At 37.7% G+C, this 22,873-nt stretch overlaps 1 protein-coding gene across 5 annotated transcripts in view; it reads left to right on the top strand.

The window, feature by feature from the left end:
- Positions 1–22,873, top strand: part of KIZ (kizuna centrosomal protein) — a 98,189-nt gene that overhangs the window by 49,213 nt on the left and 26,103 nt on the right. For 3 of the 5 annotated variants that reach the window (XM_026653229.1, XM_026653228.1, XM_024219974.2), the window contains 5 exons: positions 17–151; positions 3,777–3,941; positions 8,513–8,663; positions 16,067–16,232; positions 17,303–17,368. In XM_026653229.1, coding sequence (XP_026509014.1) covers positions 17–151; positions 3,777–3,941; positions 8,513–8,663; positions 16,067–16,232; positions 17,303–17,368 — 683 coding nt within the window. Of the gene's footprint in view, positions 1–16; positions 152–3,776; positions 3,942–8,512; positions 8,664–10,324; positions 10,474–10,969; positions 11,014–16,066; positions 16,233–17,302; positions 17,369–22,873 lie in introns of those variants that run through there. The other 2 variants (XR_003369861.2, XR_003369862.1) reach the window with 2 other exon arrangements.

Genomic DNA, 22,873 nt, shown 5'->3' with positions numbered 1-22,873 from the left:
TGTTATCTGTCTTCAGGGATTGTTTGTCATTTGAAGGATTCTCCCATTTACTCCAGTTCATAGAAGATTTGGTGGCGAAAGCAGCACCTGAATGCTTGGCTTTATACCAAAGTGAAACCATAAGTCTGGCAAAAATGAAGAAGCTAATAAGGTTGGTGCAACTTTCATTTGATCTACACCAACAGAACTCTAAATTAAAAAGTAGAAATTAGAAACGGATAGTATTTCCTCTTTCCCACTCCCATCTCACTTGCTTTTGCTTTAGTGTCCTTAGCTGTAACATCTATAAATAAAATTTTCTTTAAATTGTTTGTTGGCTACTAGCTTTGAATTTGGCTCTGGTGACTGGAAGTTGTTACCCCTGGCAGCTGTTCAGTGATCTTTGAGATATAAGCTGGTGGTCTGTGGTCTTCATTCTGTTGGTGAAAAGGAGCAGAGAGAGAGAGACCTCCTCCAATCCAACAGCTACAGTAGTTAACAAAAAAACACACTTCTGATGTCAGCAAAAAGCTGAACTATGACTTTAGGAACCCCGTCCCACCAAATAATTTTAATAAATAAGGGCTCTACTCAGCCTAAATGTTCAGAAGGTTACTCTAGTCTAGCCCTTGGAAATGGCCATTAGTGCTGGGACTAGTGTAAAAAGTGATGATACCACATTCTTCTTTCTGGGTTGGCAGCGGAAAAATGCACCAAAAGCCAAACAGTAACGAAGAATGTATGTAAATAGTGGTATGATATTGTCCTGTGCCTGTCTGCAGCTATAAAACACACCATTTGGCACCTCACTATGTCTACAAAAGCAGGCATTGGGAGTGAAAGGTCTTTTGGCATCTTTAATTAAATGCTACCATAAAAAAGATCTGTTTATTTTAGGGAGTCATAAGGAAGGTTTCCAAAACAAGTTAGAATTATTTGCCTGTACAATGGGTATAATTAGAAATTGTTTCCTGCGTCAACATGGTATTTACCTTCACTGTGGCAACTCCAGTAATCCCTATACTTATAACTATATTTAAGAACATAAGAGTGACCATACTGAGTCAGACCAATGATCCATCTAGCTCAGTGTCCTCCTGTCTTCTGATAGTGGCCAGTGCCAGGTCTTCAAAGGTAATGAGCAGAACAAGGCAATTTATTGAGTGATGCATCCCCGGTCATCCAGTCCCTGCTTCTGGCAGTCAGAACATGGGGTTGCATCCCTGATCATCTTGGCTAATAGCCATTGATGGACCTATCCTCCATGAATTTATCTAATTCTTTTTTTAACTTAGTTATACTTTTCGGCCATCACAACATCCCCTGGGAACAGGCTGACTGTGCGTTGTGTGAAGAAATACTTCCTTTTGTTTGTTTTAAACCCATTGCCTTGTTAATTTCATTGGATGACGCCTTGTTCTTATGTTCTGTGAAGTAGTAAATAAAACATATTTATTCATTTTCTCCATACCATTCATGATTTTATAGACCTCTATCAGATCCCGCCCCCACAGTCATCTCTTTTCCAAGCTGAACAGTCCCAGTCTTCTTAATGTTGCCTCATATGGAAGCTGTTCCATACCCCTAATCAGTTTTGTTGCTCTTATTTGTACTTTTACAATTCTAATATACCTTTTTTTGAGAGGGGGCAATCAGAACTGCATGCCTTTCAACGTGTGGGTGTACCGTAGATTTATATAGTGGCGTTATGATATTTTCTGTCTTATTGTTCATCTGTTTCCTAGTGGTTCCTAATACTGTTAGCTTTTTTGACTGCCACTGCACATTGAGTGGATGTTTTCAGAGAACTATCCACAAGATCTTTTTTGAGTGGTTACAGCTAATTTAGACCCCATCATTTTGTATATATAGTTGGGATTATGTTTTCCAATGTGCATTACTTTCCATTTATCAACATTGAATTTCTTCTGCCATTTTGTTGCCCAGTCATCCAGTTTTGTGAGATCCCTTTGTAACTCTTCGCAGTCGGCCTTGGACTTAACCATCTTGAATAATTTTGAATTACCTGCAAACTTTGCCATCTAACAGCCTACCCTTTTTTCTAGATCATTTATGAATATGTTGAACAGCACTGGTTCCAGTACAGATCCCTGTGGGACCCTGCTATTTACCTCTCTCCACTGTAAAAACTGACCATTTATTCCTACCCTTTGTTTCCTATCCTGTAACCAGTTAGTGATGCATGAGAGGACCTTCCCTCTTATCCCATGACTGCATACTTTGCTTAAGAGTCTTTGGTGAGAGACTTTGTCAAAGGCTTTCTGAAGTATACTATATCCACTGGATCACCTTTCTCCACACACTTATTGACCCCCTCAAAGAATTGTAATAAATTGGTGAGACATGATTTCCCTTTGCAAAAGCCGTATTGACTCTTCCTCAACATATTGTGTTCATCTATGTGTCTGATAATTCTGTTCTTTACTATAGTTTCAACCAAATTGCCGGGTACTGAAGTTAGGCTTACCAGCCTGTAATTGCCAGGATCGCCTCTGGAGCCTTTTTTTAAATTAATATTACATTAGCAATCTGCCAATCAGCTGGTACAGAGGCTGATTTAAGCTAGTAGTTCTCAACCTTTCCAGAGTACTGTACCCCTTTCAGGAGTCTGATCAGTCTTGCGTACCCCAAGTTTCACCTCACTTCAAAACAACTTGCTTACAAAATCAGACATAAAAATACAAGTGTCGCAGCATGCTATTATTGAAAAATGGCTTACTTTCTCATTTTTACCAAATAATTATAAAATAAATCAATTGGAAAATAAATATTGTACTTACATTTCAGTGTATAGTATATAGAACAGTATAAACAGGTCATTATCTATATGCAATTTTAGTTTGTACTGACTTCGCTAGTGCTTTTTATGTAGCCTATTGTAAAACTAGACAAAAATCTAAATGACTTGATGTACCTCCTGGAAGACCTCTATGTACCCCCAGGGGATGTGTACCCCTGGTTGAGAACCATTGATTTAAGCAATAGGTTACGTAGCACAATTAGTAGTTCTTCAATTTCATATTTTAGGTCCTTCAGCACTGTTGAGTCAATACTGTCTGGTCCTGGTGACTTATTACTGTTTAATTTATCAATTTAATTTATCAGTTTAACTACTGTTGATGTTGAGGCCCCAGTCCTGATAACACTTATGCACATTCTTAACTTTATGAACGTGAATAGGCCCATTGACTTCAGTGGCACTACTCATATGCATAAAGTTAAGCACACATGTAAGTGTTTGCATGGTCCCACTGCAACGGAGGGTATTGAAATTCATGTTGTTTCAATCTTAATTGTTGTATTCAGTCTTTTATCTCCAAAAAACAGCTGGTGGATATATTTTATTGCATCCAGGATTCACAAGGCTGTCAGGTGACAAAAGTTATTGCAAGAACTAATCTTGATATAATCAACAATATAAAACTTTACCTTTTTAAAGATTGGTTGATAGGTTGGTTTAGCTCACCTGGAATATTCATGTGGTGTTTCTTGTCATAGGAATAATTATTTTTCAAGTGTAATATCCCCAGCCAAAGGGCATTAAGGAGTTAAAAAGTTGGATTTGAGCCCTGGGTTTAAAAAAAAAAAAAAAAATCGCTCTATTTTATGTCTTTGTCAAGAGACATTGTCATGGCTGCATTTTTATGTCTAGATTATATTACTGATTATTATTCCATAAACCATGAGAATTATTGCAGATTCTATATCCAAACCTATTTTAGCTGTCTGTCTGGGCTTAAATAAACATTTCATGCAGCACCTGTTTTATTTTATAGCTTTTGTAATCAAACTGGCAATTTGAAAGAGGAAGACCTTGAGGCATGTGAAGCAGTTGTCCTTCATCAGCTTCGGGGATTGTTGCAGAACACATTGAATGGATGCCTCTTACCTGAGAAAACACTTAATGACAGAGGTAGATCTACAGATGAAAAGCAAGTCAGGTATCATAGTCACAAAACTAATGCAATCATACAATTAATGTTCTTACTCTTTGTCTGAATTTGTTTCTGAATGTTTCACGAAAAGAAAGCAGAATATAGGTCAAATCCTGAGTGACATTAAAATTTCAGAATTCCAAGAGGTGATCTACACACACTTCAATATCAGCCATGTGATTCAAGCATTCTAAATTAGCAGAATAAGCCGATTTTTTTTTTTACTAGTCAGTTTTTAAAATCACTTCAGTTGAGCTCTTCTCACTAAAAGGTTGTGCACCTATTTGCTTTTTACATGTTAAGTGTAAAGTTTTTTCTCATTTTAAACGAGACATTATATAGATTTAGCTCTGCCTTCCATTTGCATCAACGAGAGACATGTGGCTAAAATCCACTGGTCAACTTCAAAATGTACCATTAAAATATGTTAATTACATGATACACTTCCCTAACCTAGAAAGGTAGGTGGACTGACTTTCAACAGCAAAAAGCTGCTCTTTGGTTTGCCTCGTCATCATAGTCTCTGCACTGTCAGGGAGAAGACTTGCACTGGATTCCCAGTGTATTGCAGCCTGGGCTGCGAGTTTATTGAATTTCTCAACAGTGACTCCTTTTGCTGATTGAGGAATAGTATTAAACTTCAAAGGGATTTCATATACTTGTCCTTTATTGTTTGAAAGGCGAGTGGTTGCAATATGGAACCACGAGGATGTAGGATATAAATTTGAGGAGTAAATAAGGGTTCTTACAAAGATGCATCTTTCTGGGGAGGAGAAGAGGAGGGAAACACAGCTGCTTCTAACAGAGGTGCTCAGTGTGTGGTTTATATGCTGTATCTGAAATACTATACAAAGTATCTTTCTAAAAAGCAAGATACATACACATAGAATATTTACACATAATCTGGTAATTCTGTTGAGAGCCCAGGTTGTGAAACACATGGCCAGCATAGAGGCATTTTTTGTGTCCCAGAAAATATGGTGCATTATTATAATCATTCACTTTGTAGTGAAAGTTAGAATTAAATGGTGCAAAACTGTTTCAGTTATAAACTTCTGTTTTCCTATGTTTATGCCAATTTTTAATAAAAACACCTTTTTGGGATGAAACTATTTGTTTGCTCTTGGCTCCAAGGTGAATTAGTTTGGAAACTGTGAGGAAAATTCTATCAATCATTTTTGAGTTAAATAGAGGAAATAATACTATTTTCACTTAAAAAACAAAACAAAACATTTCTTTATTCGACTAGACTCAATTAAAATTGACTGAAATTTGAAACTTAAATTGGACATAGCCCTCAACGGTGAATAGTGTCTTTGCTGGATTTGTAAAAAATGGTTTGAAATTTAATAAAGTTATGATCATATTAAAACTTCGTACTGAGCATGCACATTTACAAGTGTTTTACTTTCAGGTAGACTCACTGCCCCTGTGTGCTGCGCAGCATGCATGCACTTAAATAAACAGATGAAGGGGATAGCAGTTGGTCTGTTTAGCATCTTCACAATTTATACTTTTGACCAGCTTCAAGTCCCTTATTCATTTTTCTCCTCTCACTCATGCCCCTTCACTCCCCTCCCCAATAGAGTTTATTTGAATGTGTGATCATGTTTCACAGATACTCAGGCTTTGTATTCCAGCCACAAAAATTTGAAATTCATGGTTCTCCATTGCATCCCTGACTGGACGGTCTTTGTCCTCTCCTCCCCAGGTGTGGGTTGGGATTTAATGCCTATCCCTGGTTCCTTTAATTCAGAGGCTGGGATAACTAAATTGAAATTAAAATGGAACTTTATAGGAATGGACCTTAAAGGATGGACAGTTCAAATAAAAAAAAAAAATTAACTTCCCAAGAGAAATTTAACTCTGTCATGATGCTTTTACTCATCTGTAGCAAGAACAACAGAAATAAAAAACACTAATTAAATTGCTTAACATATTATTATGATTTGTTTTTAGTATTTAAATATATAGTATAAAATCAACTCTATATGCCATGTGACCGAGTTAACGTTGCTGGAGGAAACCTTTAGCTTTTGCATTCCCTGATTTTTATTGTAACCTTTTATTTTAACCTTAATGGTTAATTATTTTGTATATACTATTGTAGAAGTCTAGAATGTTTCCTTTTCATGCACATGCCACAAGGCAGGGGAAGGTTTCATTAGTGAGATCATTTGCTGGCACTGTAATGAAAACAGAACTCCCTCCCCATGCCTTACGCTTAACGTTTATGCCCTAATCTATAACATGAGTAAAGTTACAGGAATGCTTGTGTTTGCAGGATCAGGGCACTTATTAGCAGTGAAGTACCATTCATTTCACAGGATTTAGTTGTCCTTTGGAGACGGCTACATCTCTGAGCACTGATGTATCATTGCAGTATTTCCGAAGCTGTTTCTCAGGGAAATACACCTATAGCATTAAATGAAACTTGCCTCTTCTTGAATTTGTGAAACGTCTTTGGAAATGGAGCAATTTTTTTAAAATAATTTTTTTTACCAGATGTAGTGGGGAATATTTTTAAGTATATGGATTGTTGTGAAAAATGGAAAAGCCACTTTCGCTCAAAAATCCCCGTAAGTGTGGATTTTGAAAAAGCTGCTGGAGAAAGAGGTGTTCCTTATCAGGCTGCTTAGTAGATTAAGCAAAGTATTATTAGGGCCAGTTAGTTGCAGAAGGGAAATAGAACTCAAGACCTCCTGGCTCCAAGCACCACACTTAATCCAGTATACCATGTGACTAGGAATATTTGTAAAGTGTGTATCAGTGCAATAGAATGTTGCTAATTTATAGTACTGACTGGAAGATCTATCATGGAACACTGAATTTTGCAAATTACCAAGTAAGATGTAAGGGACCAGGGCATAGGTGGTGTGGCCTAGCAATCACAGCTGGGTTGGGGTCCACACATCAGGGATGGTAGTTGGTGGGCGGGGGTCAGAGGAATCGTTAGAGCTGGGATTAGTAAGCAAGAGTTGGGGTCAAAGTCAGGCCAGGTTCGGAGACGGGAGACCAGAGGTTGTAGTATTAATAAGACTGGGACTTTTCAGCTTGGAAAAGAGACGACTAAGGGGGGATATGATAGAGGTCTATATAATCATGACTGGTGTGAAGAAAGTAAATAAGAAAGTGTTATTTACTCCTCCTCATAACACAAGAACTAGGGGTCACCAAATGAAATTAATAGGCAGCAGGTTTAAAACAAACAAAAGGAAGTATTTTTTCACATAACGCACAGTCAAACTGTGGAACTCCTTGCCAGAGGATGTTGTGAAGGCCAAGACTATAACAGGGTTAAAAAAAACCTAGATAAGTTCATGGAGGATAGGTCCATCAATAGCTATTGGCAAGGATGGTGTCCCTAGCCTCTGGTTGCCAGAAGCTGGGAATGGGTGACAGGGGATGGATCACTTGATAATTACCTGTTTGTTCATTCCCTCTAGGGAACCTGGCATTGGCCACTGTCGGAAGACAGGATACTGGGCTAGATGGACCTTTGGTCTGACCCAGTATGGCTGTTCTTATGGAGATATACCTATCTCATAGAACTGGAAGGGACCCCGAAAGGTCATTGGGTCCAGCCCCCTGCCTTCACTAGCAGGACCAAGTACCAATTTTCCCCCAGATCCCTAAGTGGCCCCCTCAAGGATTGAACTCACAACCCAGGGTTTAGCAGGCCAATGCTCAAACCACTGAGCTATCCCTCCCCCCATATATATGTTCTTATATGTGCCAGGCTAGAACTGGTAGGCAGGAATCCGGGTCAGTGTCAGGCCAGAGGTAGAGACTGGGGATCAGAGGTAGTACTAAGCTAAAGTCAGGGTCAGGCTGGGATCAGAGACCATTGATCAGGAGACCAGATGAGGTCTGGAGTTGCACCAGGCCCCAAATCTGTGTTGTTGACCAGCAAACTTCTTGGGGCACCTTCCAGAGTTAAATAGGGTTGCTGGCCAATCAGAGGGCTGCAGGATACTGTCACACTGGGTCCCTTGGGCTGTACTTCCTGCAGCACCTATTCTCCACAGTGCACCCTGGCTGTGGCTCTGCATGGCCTCCCAGAGGGACTGTGGGAAAGTCAGCCATCCCAAGCTCTGCAGACTCACGTAAGGCTGCAGGGACTAGAACCTAAGTGAACAAACTCAATAAATCCTGAATAAAGCATCACACAGTCATGCACATTGACAACTATACTTCATTTTTAATAATCTCTAATAATTCTATGTAGTGTACTATTAAATACAGACTATGGCAACATCATTGATTATGTGAGCACTAATGTGAGTGCACGAAGGAAGAGGTAATCAGAATAAAAGGAGTTATATTCATTTCAGCTAAATTTGTAGGACAGGGAGGGCAAGGATTTGTCAACTGTAAAGAGACAAAGTCTGTAGACACAGAAATGTTATTTTCCACTTTCCGCGAGGATATTACAAATTGAGTTTTTAAAAAGTAGTTGTTAATATCTCATTGATTATACTACACTAAACAAAAAGATATGAATAGTGTGGGCTGATTTTACATTTTATTGACACGCTGTGTCTGTCATATTTACTGCATGTATGTCTGTTTTCCAGGCCTGACCTGCCGTTGGATTTTGCCATGTTATGGGAACGTTTGTGCAAACACATTTTGTTCTTGAAAAAACACCATGTTTTGCTGAAGGAAGAAGTAAAAGAGATGTTTGGAACTTTACTTATTTCAGAAAAAAATGCACAAGATGGCCAGGTTAGCACTTACGATCATTCAGCAGTTTTGCTGACTGGTAATCAAACTGTTCGTGTGTGCGCACGCGAATGTGTGTCTGTGGCTACAGCCTGAAGTTTTGGAGAAAAGTAGAAATAAAAAATTATTTTTTTAAAGAGCCTTTTTAGACTTACAAATAGACATCAGCTGTCACAGTGGTCCCCTACCATGATTCTTGTGATCACTACTGTGAAAGTTTAATCTTTCACTCTTTGCTCTTTCCCTTTCCCACTTGTGCACTGATAGCAGCTATTTAGAAATATGCATACATTTATAGGAATAAGTGATACTCCTTATCAGTGATATAAGCACCATTATACTTGTATAGCAGTGGCCACTTGTACCACTTTACCCGTACCGGTTTCTAAACCATTATGGTTCAAGTAGTGCAAAAATTATTTAGAAAAGCCCCAAGGAAGCTGCAGCTTTATCAGCTATCACATTTTTGTCTTACCCTTTTTCATTTGAAAAAGAAACACCAGGAAATTCCATACCAAAAAATCAATACTTTAAAGTTGCAAGAATCAAGAAATGCCAAATTATATAATCACTTACTGTTGTTTTCTCAGGACCTCTATCTTGTTCCATGTACTATCTATTTGTAAATGTATGCATTTGTTTGTAATCTCACCAGAAGAAAAATATATAATGTGTAAATCAGTGGCAATGTCTACATAGTAAATCATACAGGAGGAAAAAACAAACAAACATAAGTCACTAACCCCATCTGACATTTTTCTTTTATTTAAAAAAACCCGAGAATGTCAGAAAAAAATTGCCATTCTTAATCAGATTCTGAGATAGTTGAAAGGTGGTTTGGGAGAAGAAAGAGGGGTCTCCATTTATTTTCTTCATGGAATAAAGCATTTTAAAGAATTTCTTCAAGATTTTCAGTAGGGCATCAGTATTCCCCGGCCCCCCAAAATCCATATTTTAAATTAAATAGATGTGCTGTAGTGAAACCAGGAAAAAAATAATCACAAGCCCATTGTATCTCATTGTTCTCTGTCCATCAGTCTCTCTAGATTAATAGCTTTTCATCATGAGTGATAGCTTTTTTCTTTCTTAAAATAGCATTGTAATGCTTGGTATACTAAATTTATATGGACAATTTTACAAACAAGGCCATTGTGTACACTTTTAAAACTTTAATATATATAGTTATAAACCAGCTCCCTGTAAAAAGAGCTGGCAGTTTGATGGACCAGATACTGCCCCCACCAATCCTACCACAAATCTCGAGTAAATGGGCTTTGCACAGAGGCCATAAGAGGGGATAGAAGAATAGAATCCCCCCCTGCCCCAGCCAGGCAGCTTGGATTGGACTAGCTGTGCGGCAGCTGGGCTGTCACTGAGCCCAAGAGCCGTAGTAATAGTTGGGGCTCTTGCACACCCTCTGCAGGGAAAGTGTAGTTACTTTCATACCCTACGTGGTTTTCCCTCTGTGCAGCAGAGCATTGATGGTTCCATCTGTGACAGGATTTCTGTACTTGCTGGCAAGGACACGGAGGCATTTGTCCGTATGTTGTGGTGACTTTTTAAAATTTAGTATTAATCATACGTAGCTGTTATGTATGCTTTGCATCTGTTGATCACAAAGCTTGTTACAAAAGAAGGTGAGAATCATTATCCCCACTTTACAGATGGGGAAATGGACACAAAGTGACTTGCCTAAGTATCCACAGCAGGCTGGTGTCAGATCAAGGAACACAACCCACGTCTCCTGACCTAGCCCTATCTGCTAAACCGTACTGTTTCCTCAAGAGGAGATGGATCATTATTGTCATCCAGGGTATCGCTCTTCTCTACCTTTAAATTATGAGTTTATAACAAGACTTCTTTGCATGAATCCACAATCAAAAATCAGCCCTTTGCATATCACAGAGAGCAGATATATTATGAAGAGTTAATCAGATTTAGATTTTTAATCCAATTTTTTTTGTAGATAGTTCATAGCTCAAAAAATAAACTGAACAAGTAATTTACAAATCTTGTTTTCCCCCCTCATTTATGCAGTTTCCATAGGTAACTGTTTTTTTTTTTAATTTCAGTAAAATCACGGCCCAAACAATAATGTGCAATATTTTGGTACATTGGATCTTTATTTTAAATTGTAGTCAAGGTAATTGTACTTTTAAAAGAAATAAGGATAAATTGTTTGGCTTTCAGACTTGCAATGCACTTTGCCTGAGCAAGAGACCCAGTCAGGAGATGCATCTTTGAACTGATAGTAAATATATTTACAATATTTGTGGAGCTACTCTTATACATTTTGTATTTGGTTATAGCATTGAGGAAGATATTGCAATGAGGCTAGAACATTGAGTGTATGATGACAATCAGGTGAGAATTTGAATAAAGATAGTAAAGAAAAAAAGATTTATATTTAGAGTTCAGTAACATAAGCACTTTATTGCTCAACATATGCACTATAATCTGTTTGCTGTTGTGTTACACTGGTACCCATGTGTGCATGCATTTATTTTTGTATTATATCTACTAATCAGGATAAATTCTCAAGGGAATTTATCTTCAGGATAGATTTACCTTGGAAACCTCTTATTTACAAGGAAATTGCACAGGACAATAGGCTTCCATGAAGTAGCCTATATAAATAAGGATAAAATACAAAGGCACACAGCTCATTAAATAAAACACATACGTTAAAGCTAGTTGGATTCCTGGAAATATTTAAACAACCTGCTATTAAATTCTTTAGAACAGAACACATTTTATGCTAAATGTTTATCCCACCTCTACACACGCACCTGCATTTTGAAGTACAAATATCTACATGTTGAAAAAAATCAAATATTTGCACTCAAAAACTTCAAATGGACAAAAAGAGGCCAGGTGGCGTTGTGATTTAATTATTTTGCCCATTATGTGCGCTTAGGGTTCTTGATTATTAGGACTTTAAGATTGATACAGTTTTCAGGCCATTTTTGAAGATTTACTGTGCTGACAGATGAAGATTCCACCAAACCGTACATTGCTGGCGCCATGTATTGTCACAGCATTGCTAAAACATCCAAGAGCATGCAAAGCCCTATCAGCATTCCAAATGTGCATATAAATCCACTCATGGAGGAACCCCATGGGCAGAGTTGGGAATGCTTTAAATAAGCATCCTGAACTTAAGGAGAGTCCCATCAGTCTCTGTACCCCTCCATCACACAACCAGCCAGCTCCTCCTTCAACAGGCCCAATGGGCTCAGAAGTGTTTGGCTGTGACCAGTAAACCTAATTTCCCTTCTAGCATTGTCAGAAGGCAGATGTTGTGACCTTCTGTTTTGGCATATTCTCTTCCTCTCCTTCCCCTTTCCCCAACCCTAGGTTACCTTTGTCCAATTCCTCCATGTGGTCTCCTCCACTCAAAAAGCTGTGGAGTCTCCCTCTTCCTTCCTGCCTGTAGTGTTGCCTGGATTCCTTCCTTTCTCTCTTCTCTTCCCCCTGCATGTCTTACCATCTATTTCTTTCTCTCCCTCCCTCTCCCCATCCCCTGCCATGGATGTTTTCTCTTTCATTGCCATATACTTTGAGACTACCTGATGCTCCTTTTGTGGCTTTAGGGCTAGTTGTCAGGAGTTTCCTCGGATGGGACTCTCCCTTTTTCTTTTGGTGGTCTGTGAGGGCATCTTGACCTTGAAACTTCAGGGTTTGACTTATGAAAGAAACTTTCTAAAAAGTATTTCTGATAGAGTTCTTCATACTCAGTTACACTCCAGTAAATATAGGAACAATACAGCTTATTTTAGAACATGGGCCATCTTTTTAGCCTGATGTAGATCCTACCAGACTTTGGTTAAGAAGGCCTTTCTCCAAACAAGCTGGAGACCCTAATAAGGGTGTGAGAGTTTGGTCCCTGCTGGTCCAGGCATCAGCCCTTGTGCTTTCTGGGATTTCATTGTGGGATGTCTGATGTGAAGCCATCCCATTTTATCTGGATTCCTAAATGTAATATTTAGTTTCCATTTATTACTTGTGAATGATAATTTGGAATGGTTTAACAATACTTTACTAGAGGCACAAAAAGTCACAGTGAAGGAAGAAGGCCATATTGGTAAAAAAAAAAACACTTGGTTTAAAGGGGAAGTGAAGGCAGCTACAAAAAATAATTATATAATATTAACATAAGTTAGCAATTGTAGGAAATTGATAAGAGAGTAAAAGGACACAAGAAATCTATGTCCAGTAGAGTTAAGGACAATAGGAAGGAATTTTTAGAAATATATATTGGGACCAAAGAGAATCTAACAATGGTATTCATCCATTACTAAATGGAAAGGGTAGAATTAATAATCATAATGTAGAAAAGGCTGAAGTGTTCAATAAATATTTGTTATACATTTGATTAAAAAATAGATGACATAGTTATCTCATATGATAACACTCTTTCTATTTGTCTACTATCTCAGGAGTATGTTAAGCAGCAGCTGCTAAAGTAAATGTTTTTAAATCAGCAAGTCCAGATAACTTGCATCCAGGAGTTTTAAAAGAGCTGACTAAGGAGCTCACTGAAGCATTAATGTTGATTTTCAATAAGTCTTGGCCCAATGTGGAAGTTTCAGAAGACTGGAGGAAAGCTAGTGTTGTGCCAATATTTAAAAAGGGTAAACAGGATGATGTCATTAATTTATAGGCCTGTTAGTCTGATGTCTAACGCGGGCAAGATAATGGAGGGACTTGATTAATAATGAATTAAAGGAGGTTAATATAATTAATGCCCAACCAACATGAGTTTATTGCAGATAAATTTTGTCAAATTTTGATATCTTTTTTTCATGAGATTACAAGTGTGGTTGATAAAGATAAAGGTTTTGATGTAATATACTTCTACAAGGCATTTGAATTAGTACTCATGACATTTTGACTTCAAAAAACTAGTAAGATCTAAAATTAACATGGCACACATTAAATTGTGGCTAATAGATCTCAAAATGTAATTGTAAATGGGGAATCATCATTTGATGGGTGTGTTTCTAATAGAGTCCCACAAGGATTGGTTCTTGGCCCTGCGGTATTTAACATTTTTATTAGTGTCTTGGAACAAAACATAAAATCAACACTGATAAAACTTTCAGATGACACAAAAATTGGGGGAGTGGTAAATAAAAAGAGGACCGGTCGCTGATATAGATTGATCTGGATTATTTGATAAACTGGGCACAAGCAAACAATATAGGTTTTCCTATGGCTAAATGTATACATCTAGGCACAAAGAACCTACCATACTTCTATGATGGGAGACTCTGTCCCTGAAAGCAATGACTCTGAAAAAGATTTGGGGAGGGGTGGGGGGGAGAGAGGGTGAGAAGGGATAAAGAGCTCAATCTTACTCATCTTAACAAAGAAGGTTAAGAGATGACTTGATTAGTCTACAAGTATTTACATGGGGAACAAATATTTAATAATGGGCTCTTCAGTCTAGCAGAGAAAGGTATAACGTGGTCCAATGGCTGGAAGTTGAAGCTAGACAAATTCAGACCGGGCATCCTTTTTTTTTTTTTTTTACAGTGAGAGTAATTAACCACTGGAACAATTTACCAAGGGTCATGGTGGATTCTCCATCACTGACCATTTTAAAATCATGATTGGATGTTTTTCTAAACAGTAAACTCCAGGAATTATTTTGAGGAAGTTCTATGGCCTGTGTTATACAGGTCAGATTAGTTGATCACAGTGGTACCTTCTGGCCTGGAATCTGTGATGGTGCACATGTCCATCAGTAACAGCATAAAATATATTACTAGTAGAACCTTTTGTCAGTTGACTTGCTTCTGATATAATACATTAGATTTGCAATGTGATGGACTCTCAATTGGAAACAAGTCTGTCTTTTCAATAATAAAAATATTTTGTGACCCTGGCTATAGAACCTAATTTATTTTTAACATTAACAAAAAGCAATCACTTAGAATTTCCTTCATTTGTGTTGATGTGCTTTTGTTATTTACATGTATTGAAATCCTGTGCATGAGGTTAATTTAAAAAACAAAACAAAACCTTCACTGAAAGTTATTTGCTCACGACTCAAAAAGAGCCATTGTGGTCTCTTGGGTAAATAGCGGATTAAGAAAAAAAGCAAATGAGTAATATTTACCTATGGGACCTGAATGATTCCAGCTGGAGCCATTCCATTCTCACAGGTAAACATATAAAGAAAATCACAAAATCTAGGATTATTTCCATGAGACATCAGTCCAGATCCTTGGAGGCTCCCTCATTTATTGAACCATTAGATAATTAGAGCTTGAAACTAGTAAGATCTACGGAATCAGGCCCCTAATTTGCACACTATATAATAAAAATCCTTAACAGCTGGAGGGAGGAAAAAAAATGGAAACAATGCTCTATATTGATAAAAGGTTCATTTGAAAATACGTCTTTTAAACTGTTGTTTGCGTGTGTGTGTGTGTGTGTATACATATATGTGTGTGTGTGTGTTGTGTACTTGATTTTAAATTTTGGATCAAATCCATTTTTGAGTTATACAACCAAAAATTAAAAATTTGTAAATTTCTATTTTAAAAAGCTTTTAATGCTCAGAAATAACTTGCTTTTTAAAAACAGTGCTAAACTTGCTTCTAGAACTTTGCTAGTTGCTTTTATCTCGGAGCTATGTTTTTTTAGCAATTATAGCCTTCTCGGAAAATGTAGGTTTTAATTAAAGATAGAAAAAGCAAAAAAGAAAGCTAATACATCCCTAACTATAGAGATATGAATGGTGCTGCTGAAATACATATGAATACACAAGACTGAATAAACTGTCTGGGAATAATCAATAATACTGTACGTTTAGAGCCTGAACCAAAGCCCATTTAAATAAGTGGAAAGACTCCCATTGACTTCAGTGGGGTTTGGCTCAGGTCCTTCAGCCCCAAGTACATTGGGTTAGGTATAGTTTTATCTAGCCTTATTTTACTTGTAGTTTAAAACAATTTAGGTAAACTCTGGGCGTGATCTGCTTGGCTAAAGTGGATGAGGAAAAATGCTTCAAAACCCAGTTAGTCTGAACCAATTTTAAAATATTGTAACAATGTTTCTGGCCTAGCATAGGTGGTGGCACACTGTATTTTCTTTCCTTGACGGGTAACTCATCAATGACAAAACACTGATGATTTCTGGAAAATGTATTGCTTAAAAAAAAAAGGCGTTGTAAGTTTGTGTTAGGAATTAAATTAAACTATGAAGTAAAGTAAGAGCAATTTAACTCAGAGATAATTTTATATCTAAAAACAAATATCCTGACAACAGATTATATTGTTAAGTAAAGATTAACCTACATTTATGTTGAAAAAGAATGTAGTTCTGAGACTAAGGATAATAGCGTGCTGCAGTTATTTTTATGTATTTATTTACTTTATTTATTTTAAATGCTGTAGGTTACGCTGTTATTGAGAGAGGTCCTTCCGGAAGAGTGTGGTGATAGGTCATCTATTCATGGTAATGAATCATCTTACTGCTTGCCATCAATTCTGAATGACAATGGGGAAATAAAGCAAACAAAACACGCTCAATGGCTTGACAGCATTGGTACAAGGGAACAAGGTAACTAATGTTAAAAGATCCACAGAAACAAATGCATTCAAAGTTATTGTCATTCTCAGTGTCTCAAGATATATTTATAAAATATAATACCAAAGTCTGTAGAAAACTGTGTATATTACTGCAGTTCTGATGAATTAACAAATTTCTTTTTTGTATTTACCATGGGGTAATATAACATTCTCAAATGTCCACTAGTAGTAATTATTATTTCTGTTCACTTATTTTAAATGAGCATTCTATAATGATTAGATTTCTATTTTTCCTTTTTAAATGTAAGTTAGAAATGTAAGCCCTGTGTTGAGGTCTGTCTACCATTTATAAAACACATTTTGCCATATCAAAATTAGGTAAGTATTGTTTACTTATAAACTCAGATTGGGGAATAGACTTTTTTTTTTTTCCTTCATTTTTGGAAGTGAAAAATTCATGACAAGAAAAGCTGCATTGCATTTTTGAAGTTATGAATTGAATATGTTTATAAAAGTCTGGTTAATATCTTTAGCTAAAGAAAAGTAATATAATGTAGTCTCTTGCAATGACTAAAATATGGTAACTTGCTTGGTATGCTTTCAGAGCATTCCTTACATGAAAGACTAAAGGAGACAGGCAATTAGGATGCAGTCCTCTTTACACAGCAAACATAAACAAACTGATTTAGATCTCCTAAATTCATGCTAGTCTGACCCAGGGAGGAGAGAGATACTTTGATTTAAACTAATTAATTTTCCAGTATAATGTATCTTATTGCTCTTGGACTATTGGGCAAGATTGTAGTGTTTATAGATTTTGGGTTTTGTTGGTTTTTTAAAAATCTCATCAGGACTTACATTATTTAAGATATTTGGTTAGCTCACTGCTTTCTCTGGAAGCTACACAGAGACACAGTAGCATCATATTTGACTAAAGTTCACAGTAGGCTCCTCTTTTAAGAACTGTAATGGACAGTTTAGATCAATAAATAAGAGATAACAAAAGTGAAAAATTAAAGGGAATAGGGCTTAAAAGAAAACAAACCAGTCTGATCATTGTGGCTTTGAAATGTGTTTTCATTATTGTGTGTTCACATACAGAAGTCACAAGCTGGTGTGAAGATGAGAGCAAGGAAGAAAGCTTGGCAGAAAAGATTCCTATTACAGGTAAAAGTAATGGCTGCATAATAGCCTCAAATACAGTATTCAACTTTATTATATAATCAAAACATTGCATTTCAGTGGTTTGTGGATCCACTAATAGTGAGTAAATTCTGCTACTACACACTGAGCACAGAGATTAAATGTAAGATCATAAAGTACACGCTTATGTTAACATAAACCAAGATGGAAAAATAACAGTGCCTATTTAATTCCTTGTAATCATGTTATACATTTAAACCATGTGAATATCCTCTGTCATTTAGCCTTTGAGGTCTTAGTATCGGTGTTACAAAGGTCAGTCTCCATGGGGAAGATCCAGTAATTATATGGCAAACTACAGATGTTTCTGATTTGATTCTTTTCTTTTCTGTAGTAATTGAACATGTATCATTAGAATAAGAGCAGAAAAAACTGTGCTAGACAGGAAACTCTGCTTGTGCCTCTGTTATAAAGGCTGCCTGGTAATTTAAACATTTTATCAATAAGGTTTATCAAGATGTGCTAAGATCTCCCTGTAGCAGATGTATTGTGCTTGTTTAGATGGAATTTGAAAAATATCATTACTTTTTTAGTTTTAAGGTATCAATAGCATACACTAGTATTCAGGACAGAACTCTGTATTTGTAATCTGTCTAAATGTATTACCTTATTTTGTAAAGTGCGGACTACTTCATTATAAAATCAAGTGTATGGCTCAATATTTATGCAGGTGTATATACAATGATATGGAGGTGATGAGGCAGACGTGCATATACAGTATTTGTTGTTGTTTTCTGGCTTGTTTTTTTAATATAAAAACAGTGTTCTTTCATAAGGAGAACAACTCATGCTTCTGTGGAGGTTTTTTTACATTTCTTTCGTGAACCTTGTTTTATAGCTCAAATATAAAGACTTACTCCTTGTATTCCAGGATTTCACCCTAAGAGTGGTTTCCCTTTATTAAACAAACAAATTAAAGGCATACTTTGACCTTTTTCCACTTTGGAGAGAGGGGAAAATACCTAAGTTTACTGGCTTTGTGTGGTGTTTTTCCTGTCCTGTATCCAAACATGGCTTTGTTTTTTAACAGAATAACTGAACTGAATTTTAGAGAGGAAAAAACAAAACACAGTTTAGGAACCTTAAACTTTAACAGAATTAATGTGTAGCCTCAAAATGACACATGCACTTTGAAAACGTGGGTGGGTGGTTAGTTAAACCTACTAAGATCCAAGTTCTGGGTTCACTGTTTCTCCTGCAAAGAATGGATGATATTACTAACACATAGACCAGTGTAAAGAATGCTCATTTTCTCTATGTAATTACATCACTAATAACTCCTTGAGGAGAACACAGAATCCTGAATTTGCATCTTAGTAGTTCGAGAACCTTTCAGTTCACTTTTCAGTTTCTTTTCATTTTAAGGTACATTCGTTGTGAGGTCTGAAACAGTTTTTGTACAATAGATTCCTCTGGGGTAAAGGTGCCTTCTAAGTACCATCGTATTTAAAAGACTCTCTTGATTGAGGTCCAGTCTTGCATATTACTGATCCAAGTGTGGAGTCAAAGTGCTAGCATCCAGCACTCTAGGGGGCGCTGGGTAAGTCAAAGACTGGGCTGCTGTGCTGCAAGTGCAGGCAAAAGTGGACATACCTCTTTGTGCAAGCAGACAACTCCCCCCCCCTTATGTTTTTCTTATTAAATGTTCATCATGTCAAACTTAAAAACAAATATTACTATTTCTCTCTTTTGTGAAACTACTGAGAAGCTTTAATCAATATTCAATTACTAAAATAATGGAAAAATCATTTTAATAAATTGCCCCCTGTGCTTTACAATCAGTTCATGCTGATTGATGCCTTGCTTTCCACGCCAGTTCTAGCGTGATTTCGTCAACTAGTGTTCTGTCATTTTCTAAGAGCATGAGATATGCCATTTAAAAGCTAGGTTACTTCTTTCAGATGCAATACATCTTCAACCCATGATCTGCCACAGGTTTCAGTTGGCCTTTGTTGATTTCCTGACCCTTCTGTTAGTTTTTTAATAAAGTACCTGTAAGCTTTGTCTGTGTGTTTGTCCTTTTACACTCCAGGTTTTGTGGCCCTGGAACACTGAGCCCGCTTGATGCCTAGACTAGAATTTTCCGTCTGTTTTTATGAGAAATTTTGAGCTCAGATTAACCTTTTTTTTGTTTTGTTTGTTTTTAATGGTTCATGTCTGATACTTTGTTACAGTTTTTCTGTACTACGTATACTGAGCTTAATGCATCAAAGCTCAGTCTTGAACACTCAATGCACCCCTTTCCAGTGGGGATTCATTGCAACAAGGTGTTGAGACCTTAGAAGCACTTGAGGCTTTGTGGAATCATTGTAGCTCTTGATGGTCTTTTTGCCCCTACTGCCAATGTTGAGTGGAGGGGCTTCAGTGTGTTTTTTATGAAGTCTGTGTTGAAGCTTCATGGGTATCTGACAAAGCTCCCGGGCAGTTCTGTTTTATTCCTCTTGTTCTGCTTTTGTTCCAAAATGTTCTCTTCACCCTTGCCATCTGTGAAGGAGCGTCTGTGGCTTCAGGAAGATGAGTGTGATTGCTATATAGTCTGTCTTGGAGTCAAGCGTGATGTGTATGGGCGCTAGGAGTCACCCAGAGATGATCTGTTTTCATGAGGAGCACCTTAAGCCTCTCCTAGTGGTAACCTGAAAGTGCTTCATAGGATTCGTCTTCTAAACAGAGTGAACTGTTAAGTGCTTTAGGTTCCCTAGTTTTAGTATCTCAGAAATAATAGTACCATCTCAATACCATGAGAGCACCATCAGAAATTGCTGGCCAGGGCACAGAACTCAGGCGGAGTCATTCATCAACTCAGGCGGAGTCATTCTTTGTGCCAAGACCCTTTGGACCATGAGACTGAAAGTCTTCCTGCAGCTGATGTTGATGCTTGGATGAACTGAGTCATTAGAGTGGGAGGAGGGGTATGTCTCTGAGGTTAATGAGTGTAAACCAAATGGTTTTCGAAGGGTTCCATAGCAGTTAGCCAGTCAGCCATTGTCAGTAGTCTGCTGGAACCTTCATTTCAGAAGGAAGCTTCAAGCTGTCTGCCTCTGATGGCCCTAGTTACGATGGATGACTCACACTTCACCCTGCTCTTCCTCCTGGAAAAACTGCTGCGCATCTGTCAGGAAGTGATGCTGCATGAAATCAAATCCCTCCAAAGAGAGAGCGCCTCTCTGGGTGGCAAACCCTGCATTATGGAGAAGATGTGAGCAATTCACCTGCCCCTCCATGATAGTAGAAGTGGGCTTTTTAAACCCTTCTCGAAAGGAGAAAATTGAAGGTTTTTACATAGAAAGTCATTTTCCTGAGAGCCTTGACTTAAGCTCACAGAGGGCCATGTTATAATACCCTTCTACTAAGTAGCTCCTTACTCCACTTGGACTACAGAGGGACTACTTATGGTATAAAGTATAATACGGCATGAGCAAGTGAATCACAGTCTGGCCCAGAATGAGTAAACGTTCGGGTCTAATAGGGGATATTTACACTGCAATAAAAAGACCTGCAGCATGGCCGCAGCTGGCTCAGGTCAGATGACTCAGGCTCATGGGACTAAAACTTGCAGTGTAGATGTTCTGGCTCAGGCTGGAGTCCAGGCTCTAAAACCCTGTGATGGGGGCAGGTCTCAGAGCCTGGGCTCCAGCCCAAGCAGCAATATCTACACTGCAGTTTTTAGCCCCACAGCCCAAGGTGGCCAGGTTCCGAGACTCGGCGCTGCAGGTTTTTGATTGCAGTGTGGACATACCCATAGTGACTGATCCATATTATATCAGGTTGTTCAAAGATAAACGGGTGGATGCTATGGATTCATCCTCCATTCTAGTTTCTTTCCTAAAGATTTTCACCTTAGAGAGACTGTCAAATATAGGCTTTGTACTTTTGCGTGTGTGTGTGTGTGTGTGTGGCTGCTTTATGAAGCATATAAAAGGCTTGAAATATAGAGAATATTAAATCTGTTGTGCTTGGTTTTGCTGGAGGACTGCTTGGAGGTCCTGTTTGTGCCTCGTGAGCCAACTCTGCGCCTAATTGAAAGGCCGGGATTGTTCAATCTTTAACAAAGATAGCGTCTCTCCCAAATGTTTCATTGTGTCTTTGAGTTAAATAGATATTAACAAAGATTCAAAGAGTTTGAATATAAATTACTTCCTTATTCCAGTCATCAGTTTTTACTTGTTGGCATCTTGAATGTCATAATCCTACAGTCTTCCCAGAGAGAGTAAAAAAGACCTGAATTTCTAATGTAAGAATAGGCAGGGGGAAAAAATCTTAAAAAAAAAATAAAAAAATTTTAGGCCTTCCTCTCACATCCTAAAGAAGATAAAAGGACACAAATCCAATTGTTTTGCTTTTCAGGTTGCCTTTAACGAGCCAATCATCCTGCCAACTTTTTTCCCATGCCTGCACATCCTTCTTGGTGAGGTCCTTCTTTGAACGTGAAGTTAAAAGGTTCTAGGGGTTCCAGTTGGAGTGGACTAATAAAGGCTTTAATAAGTCTTCCCAACTTTTTTTTGTTTCATTTGATATCATTTCATTAGGAATCACTATTATGAAAAGGTTCATGAGTAAATGATTGCGGATTGCATTGTTTTACTGTTGTGCTCTGACAGTCCTGCAGTGGGAAGGTCAGGTCACACATGCTATCTAGAGAAGTTTTGGCTGCTAGCTGCAGGGATGTTTTGGTACAAGGCATGCGGTTCTTCCTACGTATGTTTGAGAAACACTGAAAGTATGAGCTTAGTTTTGACATCTAGGCAGAAATGCCTGTTAGATCTTGCAGTCTTCTCCCAAGTGGGTTTTTTTTTTCTCTTGGGATTTTTTTGAATTGGCCAATCTTTGAAAGTTTTTTCTTTTGTGAGAGCATGTCCTTTAAGCTTTGTCAGTTTATGCTTCTTGTTATGATTAGAGGTATCTTATATCTCTCTTCATTAAAATAAAAAACTCAAACAGATACTTTCATGTTTCTTTGTTGGGTATTGGCCTGCTTTTGGACACTGTTAAAGTGTTTTATCAGTGTTTTAATGCTGAGATTTCCTTCAGCTCCATATTCTCCAGAGAGTGAATCCTATGATTGATATTTTTTTAAAAAGGGGAAATTATTTCCCTCTAACTTTGCTTCTTTGAAGGTATCACATAAGATTCTTATTTGCGGACCCATTTCCCCTCAGAGTTTTGGAAGTATCCTCCCCCTGTGTGTTTGCCTCTCTCCCTCTCTCTCTGCCTTTATATTAATGGAATTTAGTGCTTGTAAAAGGGTATTGGATTGACAGCACTCAAAGTGCTCCCCACAAAACAGCACAGACAGCAGCTGCACGCATTGGGGAGTGCACTTCTACCAGGGTTAGGGTAGATAATAGTCTGTGGTGATTTAATCCTTGACTACACTTTTGAGACGACCAAAAATGTAACAATCACAATCAGTTGTGGTGGTGGTGGTGATTTAGATTGCGTTTGTGTAGCACCTAGCAAAGCGGAAGCTCA

The sequence above is a fragment of the Terrapene carolina genome, unplaced genomic scaffold (assembly GCF_002925995.2).
Source record: "Terrapene carolina triunguis isolate 2854851 unplaced genomic scaffold, T_m_triunguis-2.0 Scaffold132, whole genome shotgun sequence".
Taxonomy (NCBI): Eukaryota; Metazoa; Chordata; order Testudines; family Emydidae; genus Terrapene; species Terrapene triunguis.
Note: the sequence above shows the minus strand (reverse complement) of the source record. Positions and strands in the feature narration are given on the sequence as shown.